Below are 10,719 nucleotides of genomic sequence, written 5' to 3'. Positions count from 1 at the left end.
TTAAACCAGCATCTGTGGTTCTTTCCTACCTATAAATTCGACTAGTCCAACTAGTATGCGGATTAAATTCCGCCATTAGTCTATTACATGCTCGTCAAATTTCCCAATTAGAGCTCCTATTTCTGTCCAATGGGAGCTTCTTGGATAAGGCGTGGAGCGAGGTTGTCACCCCAAGGTCCAGGAAGAGAGATGGTGGATGATTACGGGGAAGGGAATTAGACAGGAAGTGCAGGTGACCCCTGTGGCTATCTCCTTTCAAAACAGGTACACCTGTTTACCTGTAAACAGGAAGAACATATAAATTCTGTACAGACGGCACTTTTTAGTCAGGATCGAACTGCTGCCTTGGAAAACAGCCAAAAATTCAAAGACTTGTCTCACTCCAGTAATTCCTCTTCTCCCATCAGGCGAAAGGTACAGATGCTTGAAAGCACGCACCACCACACTCAGGGACAGCGACTTCTCCTTTGTTATCAGGCTTCTGAATGGTCCTTCCATAAGCTAGGGGACTGTCCGATCACCTATTTCCCATTGCGGACATTGGACTTCGTCCTTGGAAATGTTGCGCTACAATGCTGGGAACTATATACTGCACCCTTCGCTCTACCTATTGTATTTTAATTTGACTTCTTGATTAGTGCGGGTGTCAGAGGTTATGGGAAGAAGGCAGGAGAATAGGGTTAGTAGGGAGAGATAGATCAGCCATGATTGAATGGCGGAGTAGACTTGATGAGCTGAATGGCCTAATTCTGCTCCTATCACTTATGATCTTATGACTTCATTGTATTTATGGAAAGTATTATATGATCTTTGGATAGCAAGCAAAACAAAGCTATTCATCGTACCTTGATAATAATGTCTGAAAATGATCTTTTCATTAAATCCTACATGGATAATATTTCTGTCCTACAATTGCAGCCATCACTATTTTTTTTACTGTAGGAAGGAACTACAGATGCTGGTTTAAACCGAAGGTAGATACAAAATGCTGGAGTAACTCAGCGGGACAGGCAGCTGCCATTATGTTACTTTACTAAGTGCGGCCACACCATCGCAAAATCTTTCCTATTTTGCTAATTACTTTAATGTTCTCAAATGTTCAGATTTTACAGTAATCCCCACTTTATCTGGACTTTCAAAATACATCACCCCCATTTTCCCTTTTTTATTATGGACACTGCACATCTATGTATAGGCATATGTATAGTCCAACATAAACAGTCCAATAGGAGTTCCTCTCTAACTATGATCATCGTAATCCTAGACACCAAGGTTAGAAATTTATAAAGTAAGAAATAAACAACCAACCTTAGAGCTTTGGATTAGGGTGCCCACAGCATTGCTTTCTGTCTCTTCAGACGGGGTCTGTCAATACAAATAAAGTCACATTTATTAGCTTCCAGAAGATCATACTATCGACACGCACAAACTGCTGACACATACACACTGCTACCCAATAGAGATCACTGTTAAGTCTCCTGCACAGAATATTTGTATGTGCAATACTGAGCATCATCATGATCGATTATGGTGATGGAGAGCAATCAAAAACAACTGTTAACATCCTTCAGAAGCTTGATAAATCAACATGATTTTTAATATTGTGTGTGCTGTAAGTGCCATAGATACCTTGATAATATATTCCTGCGTGTCCGCCACCATTGAGGAGAACTCTACCAGTACAGTATGTGGGTCATCAGTAATGATAGCTGTAGCAATGCTATCAGTAGACTGGTCACCGGACGATACCTCAACCTGATCCAGCTCTTTACACCCAACATGACAACCACCTCCAGATAGAAGAAAAACAATTAGTTTCAGATGGATTACACAAAGTATAAGGCATTCAGCCCCTCTTGTTCACTTTATTTCAATTGCAATAATTTCATAACGTTTAACAAAGTCTTAACAGAAATCAATTTCAATATTAAAATTTACAACTGATACCTTCAGTTTTAGTTTTTTTTTGGGGTAGGGATAAAAATACTATTCCACATTTCTATTATTTTGTTCAAGAGCACCTGACATCACTCAGATGTCCTAGCACCAGGATGACTTTAAAGATGTCACACGTTTGTTTTGAATTCCCTAGAGAAAATTGTTTCTCTCTAACTTATGGCATGGATGTGGTGGACCAAAGGTCCCATTTCTGTGCTGTAAAACTCTGATATCAAACCATATGCATCATATTATTCTTTAATCCTTTGAATTAGCTGAGTTTATGTAATCATGTCCACTTCTTCATTCTGAATCTATACTGTCTAGTAGCTTTTAGCAAATTATGTACTTGCACAACCCACATGGCACTGAGCAAATACAAATCTTCCCCAAGTTACGACAGGGCGTTCTTGGGAACTTTTCATACGTTAATTGAAGATAAAAGTATATTTAAATAAAAACACCAGCAACAAAGAGCAGTGTGCAGTTAAACCAAGGTTTTTAAACTAAAGCATTTGGATATCGCAGCAAAACATGTTTGCACGTGGCCGGAGATGCCCACAACAACTGGCAAATCCTTCCCTTCAGTCTCCTCCCAAATGCTTGCATTTGCTCGGCTGTAAGTCGGGTGTTGGTAACCAGGGGAGGATCTGTACTGCAATCTCTTTCAGAACAAAATGGTCGATTTCACACCTGCCAGGGTGAATTTATCCTGAAGAAGGGTCTCAACCAGAAATGTCACCCATTCCTTCTCTCCAGAGATGCTGCCTGTCCCGCTGAGTTACTCCAGCATTTTGTGTCTATCTTCATCTTAAATTTATATCCTACAGCCTATCCACTCATCTGTCAATATTTCCATATAATATAAAAGTAGAAAATACTGGGAATACTCAGATCAGGCAGCATGTACAAAGAGAAAAACAGAAACAGCTGTTTGTCCAAATAGCTTTTAGCCCTATGCTTTTCCGTAGCAGTATTCTGTTCCTGTTTAATACCCCGCTGTACATCGTAATGAAGTACCCACTTTTTATCCACTCTCTGTCCTTACTTAACCAGCTTTCAGCACATTAAATGGGTTTCAGCCGTTCAAGCAAAAACAGTAATCTTAAGCTACCTTGGTCTCCATCTGTGAAATTCTCTCCCTAACCCTCCTATCTCTCCCTCCACCATCTCAGTGAGGTTCTTTAACCTCACTGAGCAACCATTTGACCATTTGACTAATATCTGTTTTTGTTAATTTTGTTTTGAAGGACATTTAACTACATTTAAGTCATTATACAAATGTAGATATCTATCGTTAAGTGTCCTTTGAGCTGTTGAAATGACCTAATAATATGCTGGAATGTTGAATTAAAAGATTGTGGCAACAATGTAAGACCTTGTAGATCGAGGAGCATGAGCATGGGTTGCTGAAGTTCAATCCCACCAGGTTCCCACACACCTTTGGCTCGTAAATGCCGGTTGAGAGTTCCATGTTCTGCAAAGCCTCGGCCACATTTACAGCACGTAAACGGCTTCTCTCCGGTATGAAGCCGCACATGTCGGATGAGAGATCCCTTCTCTCGGAATGCCCGGGTACAATAGTCACAGGCAAATGGCTTGTCCTCAGAGTGGGTCCTCAGGTGAACTTGCTGCGCATTCTGGAACCCATATCTGACCATTAGAAATCAAATGGTAAAGAGTTCCCTTAACCACATAGAATCACTTCTGAATGTCCAAAAATTATAGATTATAATTAGAGCTGTAATTATATGTTCGAGCTGTGATTGGGTCATGGCACAAAGGAACAAAGAAACAGAGTAAATATCCTCACGCTGTTGTTGAAAAAGATGTCATGATTCTAAGTCTGCAGCTGCAAATTGCAACCTGACCGATCAACATCAGACAGTGTGAGAATGGCTAATCAGAACATGAAGCAGCAATCCTATGACCAAATATACAGGGCAGCTCTATTGTTCATTTCATAAATGCCCATGAATGGGCACCAAAAATTTCCAAAATATATTAACATTTTGCATTTACAGTGATAATCACACGATTCCACTCAAGCACAAAGCAGAACAATGAAGGCCACCATTGGAGAAAATTATAATATTTTTTAGACCATCTGAGGGACTGTGTTGCTATCAGAAGTGCCAAAATGAAATGTCAGATGTCTTCAATATTTTTTAATGGCAATATTTCAAAGACGAATGAGGTCTGTCCAGAGCCCAATCCAATTTAGCCCCCACTTAACCCAGTTCAAACAGATAAGCTGATCATGTTGTTTGTGGAAGCTAGCTGCATGCAAATTATATGCCATAATTCATACAGGACAAAAGTTGCAACATTTCAAAGCTTATAAAGTACCCTTTGAAATACTCTACAATAAGTTAAACCTGATTTTAAAAATATGGTACCAGGCTTGTGCTGCCATTGCACCCTCTCTGACCTTTGTCTTGTATTTTTTCCCACATACTGGGCATAGGTACGGCCGGTCATCTGAATGTGCCCTCATGTGCTCCTTCACGTGGGCAATGCTCTTATAAAGCTTGCCACACTCCCCACACTTGAAGCGTCTCTCATTGTAATGCGATTCCAGGTGCTTCTTCAGAATGTATGCCGTCATAAATTCCTTCTCGCACAGCTCACACCTGTGGGGCTTGTATCCTGAAAAGTATTGAACACGTCAGGCTCAACAATCTCTGTACAAAATCACATTCACACTGCAAATATTATACCTTTTTCAGACAATTCCGATATATCTGACAAAAAACTTTTTAAAAAAATTGGACTCTATTGTTAATGATTTTATCTGGGATTATAAGAATCATAGGATAAATAAAAGACACTTGGGTAAATCAAAAATAAATGGAGGCCTGGCTTTACCCAATTTTTTGTTTTATTTCTGGGCAGTTAATATTAAAAATATGAATTTCTGGTTGGGAGAAATAGATCATCAACCAGTCTGGTTAAAAATGGAAAAGGAAGATTGTTTACCTTTTGATATCGGTTCGATATTATTTGCTACGTCTAAATTAAACAAAAAAATTTATAGGGGAAACCCTATAATATTTAGTGCTATACGAATTTGGAAACAATTAAAAAAGACATTAAAATTAGATAATTTATCACTTTTTCTTCCAATTGTGAATAATCCTTTGTTTAAGCCTTCATGGGTAGACGGGGGTTTTACACAATGGAAGAATTATGGAATTAAAAATATGGGACAACTTTATAAGGAAGGCACCTTTCTGACATTTAAGGAGTTGCAACAGACTTATGGTCTTCGTGGAAATGATTATTTCAGATATCTTCAACTTAGAGATTATGTAAAAGCGAACTCCCAAAATTTTCGAATTAGAAATTCAGAAATTCTTGATGAATGTTGGAACAAACATCCTAATACAGAAAAATTAATATCTTATATATATAATATCTTATTAGACAGTGACATTCCTTCCACGGACTTATACAGACAAAAATGGGAAAAAGAATTAAACCAAGTAATAACGAAAGATACTTGGGAAGAAAGTTTGCAACATATACATCAGTGTTCACTAAACGCCAGACATTCTCTAATACAATTTAAAGTAATACATAGGTTACACTATTCAAAAACACAACTACATAAAATTTTCCAACATATCTCACCTAAATGTGATAAATGTCAACATTTAGAAGCTACATTATCGCATATGTTTGCAAACTGTATAAAAATTAAAAAATTCTGGGTAAATATTTTTAGTATAATATCTAAAGTAACCAGCACACAATTGGACCCAGATCCAAAATTAATTATACTTGGAATATTAGAATCAAATCAAACATTTAGAACAACACAAAGAAACTTTATTGATTATAGTTTAATAACAGGAAAAAAATTAATTCTAAAATTTTGGAAAGGACCTACGGCCCCCACAATCAAAATGTGGATTATAGAAATGACGGAGACCTTAAACGTGGAAAGAATCAGATTTTTCCTGTTGGACAAACAGGAATTATTCATTGGAACATGGTCTCCTTTTATTGATTACTTAAAGGGTCAGAATAGTTCAGCACAGGAACCTGACTAGCACTCGGACTAAAGAATGGATGAAATGCTATACTTTGAAATGTACGAATATATCTCGAATGAAGTTTTTGTTATTTTAATAAATTTTTCCATTCTTCTTTAACTAACTTTTTCCTTATCCTTATTAATTTTTTATTTTTTTTTGTTTTGTTTGTTTTTGTTTTTATTTTTCTTCTCTCTCTTTTCTTTTCTTACTTCATCTATTTCTTTAGTTCTATTTAGTTTAAAAAAATAAAAAAAAAGGGGCAAAAGGTATTGGTATTGGAGACAATATAATAATAATTGACAATATTATCAATTTAAAAATGTATGACTGTAAAGATGTACCTATCTCCAATAAAAAGATATATAACAGAGGTATAATTGACAACAACTTGCACTCTAGTACAATTTTTCATTCTCATAGAGTTAGCATAGACTTGTCGTCTGAAGCACATTTAAATTTTATATAATGTCCAACTGAAAACCAAAGCAGAGTAAAGATGTCCAGAACACATGCTGGTCCATCCTGAAAGGCATCTCACTCAATGTGTATCATGCAGAATCACTGCATTGATTCACTAGTAATCACGATCAACCTGGGGCACCAATGCAGCAAATGTTCAATGCCAAATACTGGCGTACCAGTGTAAAATCAAACTGGAGGACTGAACGTTTCCAAACAGGTCATATGTTGAAAGACTGGAGCAATTAGGCTTGTATACACTGGAATTTAGAAGGATAGGAGGGGATCTTATCGAAACATATAAGATTATTAAGGGGTTGGACACGTTAGAGGCAGGAAACATGTTCCCAATGTTGGGGGAGTCCAGAACAAGGGCCACAGTTTAAGAATATGGGTAGGCCATAGCGACTGAAAAGTTTGTCAGGAAGAAAATTAATTATGAGAAAACTTGCACGTAAAAACAAAGGAAACAAGTATTTCTACACATATGTTAAAAAAAAAGATAGCTAAAGTAATTGAGGGGTGGAAGATTTAATAACATGAAACAAAGGAATGTCAGATAAGTTAAACCAATACCTTGCATTAGGTCATCATGGTGAACACTGCCAATATCCTAGATAACAGATGGGCTACTTTCAAATAGCATGGAAGAGCTTGCAACAATTCCTATTGTGAGGGATGACATTGAAAAAAAATAATGGGACTAAAGGCAGAGAACTCACCAGGACCCAGTGGCCCTCAACGGAGGGTTTTAAAGCTAGCAGTTATGGAGATAGTGAAGACATTGGATGATGTTGTTCAAAATTCACTGAGTTCTGGGAAACCCCAATGAAATAAATACTCAGTATCAGACACTGGGGTAGCAGGGGATCCAATGCAGTGAATGATTGGTATCAAAGATTCGGTTTAAAAGAGACCACTAAGAAAAAAAAAATTACCATTGCTTCTCATGTTTCAATGGATTACCCTTTACAATAGTGATTCTAGTTCTAGATTCTCCCACAAGAGAAAAAATCCTCCCCAATATCCCACATTTGTTGTCAAGAACCCTCAAGATTGTATATATTTTAATCATTCCCGTTCACTCTTCCAAATGATTCCATTGGATACAAGTCTAGCTTATCCAGGGTTTCTTCACAATGCTTGCCTGATCCAGGTATTTTGCTTCTTGCTTCACCAAATATTTACATCATTGCATTTAACCGGTGTTTGATGTCTGAATACCTAGTTATCAGACAGTGACATAAATGCTTGGTGACAGGCAATCCAGCACAAACTGTCATAAATAATGAGCTGTGGTGGGATTTGACCAGTGGGAGGTGGTTTGGTCTTCTATGAATAAACCTGTTTTGAAATCCATAAGACCAAGTCATTGTGAATCCCGTACATCTTAATCTTCTGGATTAGCCAACCATGACGGAATTTATTAAAAAGCCTTACTAAAATCTATGTATACAGCATCCAGCCTTTATCAATCTCATTGATCAAAAGAATTTGGCGATCCTCCAAACATTTTACACTCCTCGGAATCTGGTTTCTTATACATCACAGAATCAATGTTTTGACATAATGCTCCTGTGGAGGATTTCACCACATCAAATGTACTGCATCATTTAAATGCAAATTCTTGTTATTGTACCCAATCAAGAGACTGAGATGAGTTGGTAACTTGTGTACTTTGTTCACTTACCCAAATGGGCTTTAATATGCAGGCGCAAATAGCTAGATCCACGGAACACTCGATTGCAGTGAGGGCACTTGAACTGTTTGCAGTTGCTATCACTTTTTAAGTCTGCCTGCATACAAAAGATTTAATAGGCAGTTCACAAAATACAGAACAGTAGCATGGTGGTTATATTACTAGACTCCTAATCCAGAATGCAGGTGAAAGATCTAGAAACATAGGAACATCAGATACTCCAGCCATGAAACTACAGAATTAGTGTTTAAAAATAACCTGTTTTGCTAATTGAATTTATGCAAGAAGTCAGTTGTTGGAAATTTTATCTGGTTGATGCAAATATAATTTCGGACTTGCTACAATAAAGTTGACTTTTAATTGTTCTCTGAAATGGACAAGCAAACAATTTAGTTCAAGAGCAATTAGAGATGGGAAATAAATGGTTGGTTTACCAGTGCACTTATGTCTCATGAATAAATAGTAAGTATAAATTGTAACTGACCATCAGATTCCTAAGTCACATCATTTTCCCTGGGCAAGGTACTAAGTGGAGATCAAAGCTCTTTCCATCAACGCACAGGAGGGATTTGGTGAAAGGAAACAGAGGAATCCTCAGTTTTATAACTGGATTACGGCATACAGATACAAGGAAGAAAATCTAATTGAATAAGGACATTTCTGTAAAATGTGAATAACTTCCAGATTCTCTACTCAAGGTCAAGGCCTGGAAAAGAACACACATATCTCCCTATGTAGAACACAAAGTGCTGGAGTAACTCAGCAGGTCAGGCAGCATCTTGAAGCCATGGACAGGTGGTGTTTTGGTTTGGGGCCCTTTAGACTGATTGTTGGGGGGGGGGGAAGGGAAGGGAACGAGAAAGGTTTTTTAAAAAAGAGGTGGAGGCAGGACAAATCTTGGCAAGTAATAGTTGGATACAGATGAGGATTAGCAAATGGTATTAGCATGGATAGAGTTGATGATCAACATGTATTTGACCTCTGCCTTTTTCACAATCATGACCGAATATTCAGTCAGGAGACTGGGCCTGCTTTCTCGCCATATCATGATGTTGTTAGCCATCAGGACTATATTCAACTCCTTCTGGAGTTATTTGGCCTTAACTTTCTTGCAAGACAGCAAATATTACAGATTCACCTCTTTTCAGGTAAAATAAATTCTCATCTCCATCTGAAGGAGCAAACCAATTAATTACTCTGTATAAAAGACTCTGCATTCACCTTATCTATTCCCCTTGTGATCTCATACACCTCTATAAGATCACCCCTCATCCACCTGCACTCTAAGGCAGCGGTCTCCAAACTATGGACCACCACGAGATTTTATCCGGCCCGCCGCAAGCAGGTTCCGTGCTGCGGGTTCTGTGGTAGCGTGGAAATGTTTTTTTTAGCAGCCTCTATGAATGGTGCTTTATTGTCACGTGCAGTGGAATTATTTTAGCATAGATCACACATGCACGAGTCATCATATTGTGGCGCCGGCCGTTGCCAAAAAGTCCAAAGTCAGGTCCGCGCGCTGAATGTACTCGAGCTGCTCCCGATCCAGGCGAGCCCCAGGCTGCTGCAGGACCTCCTCCGTCGCCCTCGACTGGCTCGGCCCGTTGATCGACGTCCCTCTCCTCGCCCGACCGACCACCTCCTTGTCCCGGAGGAAAACCCTTCTGCAGCCGACCTTGTAGGCGCTGGAGGCATTAACCCTCTCCTACTGGCCTACTCATCTTGTCCGTCGTCGCCAGCAGCTCCCTCCTCCTCGGTTCTCTGGTCTTCAGGGCCGATCTCGGCGGCAGTACTTACATGTCAGGTAGGCTATCAAGTTGAGGGCTTGTATGCAGCTGCCGACTTAATAATTATTTTACATTTTAATGATTTCTTAGCGGAGTGCCCACCCGTGAGTCACTGCGATGGTGACACACATGTGGTCACTCCATCATTATAGCCTATGATATTTCTATACTTTCTGCATGCCCGCTGGTGGTCACTGTATTTTTTGGGGTTTATAAATAATTGTATACCTACGGTATATATATATTCCAATATTTCAAGCTCTTTTAAAAAATTGAATATTATTTATTTGTTGCCATATAAACCTCATTAAATTTATAAAACTGACTTTTCTTTATTTGTTCCAAAAATGTGCCAAATATATAATGTGGCCCTCATGCTGAGAAGTTTGGAGGCCCCTGCTCTAAGGAATATAGCCCTAGCCTGCCCAACCTCTCCCTATAGCTCTGCCGCTCATGCCCTGACAATATCTTCGTAATTCTTCTCTGCACTCTTTCCAGCTTAACAACATCCTTCCTATAGCAGGGTACTGGCTTTTACAACTGTACCTTAGCTTCATGGTCACTTATTTAAATTTCACAATCATTAAATTCCCTTGCTTTGGTGGGATTTGAAGTCATGTCTACAGATTATTCATCCAGACCATTGATAAATTAATTGCCACCATCCACACAGAGACCACACTGTTGCCACCATCCAAACACCATCCACACTCAGAAATTGGATCATTGATCTGGTGGAGATGGGGAGAGTAGAGATGGTGATGAAGGGGAAACCCACACATCCAAACTCCAATTGACA

The 10,719-nt window shown here is 38.7% G+C and overlaps 1 protein-coding gene across 6 annotated transcripts in view; it reads right to left on the bottom strand.

The window, feature by feature from the left end:
• Positions 1-10,719, bottom strand: part of e4f1 (E4F transcription factor 1) — a 32,778-nt gene that overhangs the window by 5,178 nt on the left and 16,881 nt on the right. For 5 of the 6 annotated variants that reach the window (XM_078417886.1, XM_078417883.1, XM_078417885.1 and 2 more), the window contains 5 exons: positions 8,128-8,233; positions 4,370-4,587; positions 3,380-3,578; positions 1,630-1,790; positions 1,309-1,365 (listed from right to left, as the gene is read on the bottom strand). In XM_078417886.1, coding sequence (XP_078274012.1) covers positions 1,309-1,365; positions 1,630-1,790; positions 3,380-3,578; positions 4,370-4,587; positions 8,128-8,233 — 741 coding nt within the window. The remainder of the gene's footprint in view (positions 1-1,308; positions 1,366-1,629; positions 1,791-3,379; positions 3,579-4,369; positions 4,588-8,127; positions 8,234-10,719) is intronic. The other variant, XM_078417884.1, reaches the window with a different exon arrangement.

This window comes from Rhinoraja longicauda, chromosome 21, assembly GCF_053455715.1.
Source record: "Rhinoraja longicauda isolate Sanriku21f chromosome 21, sRhiLon1.1, whole genome shotgun sequence".
NCBI lineage: Eukaryota > Metazoa > Chordata > Chondrichthyes > Rajiformes > Arhynchobatidae > Rhinoraja > Rhinoraja longicauda.
The sequence above is the reverse complement of the archived record's forward strand: the minus strand, read 5'-3'. Positions and strand labels throughout refer to the sequence as shown.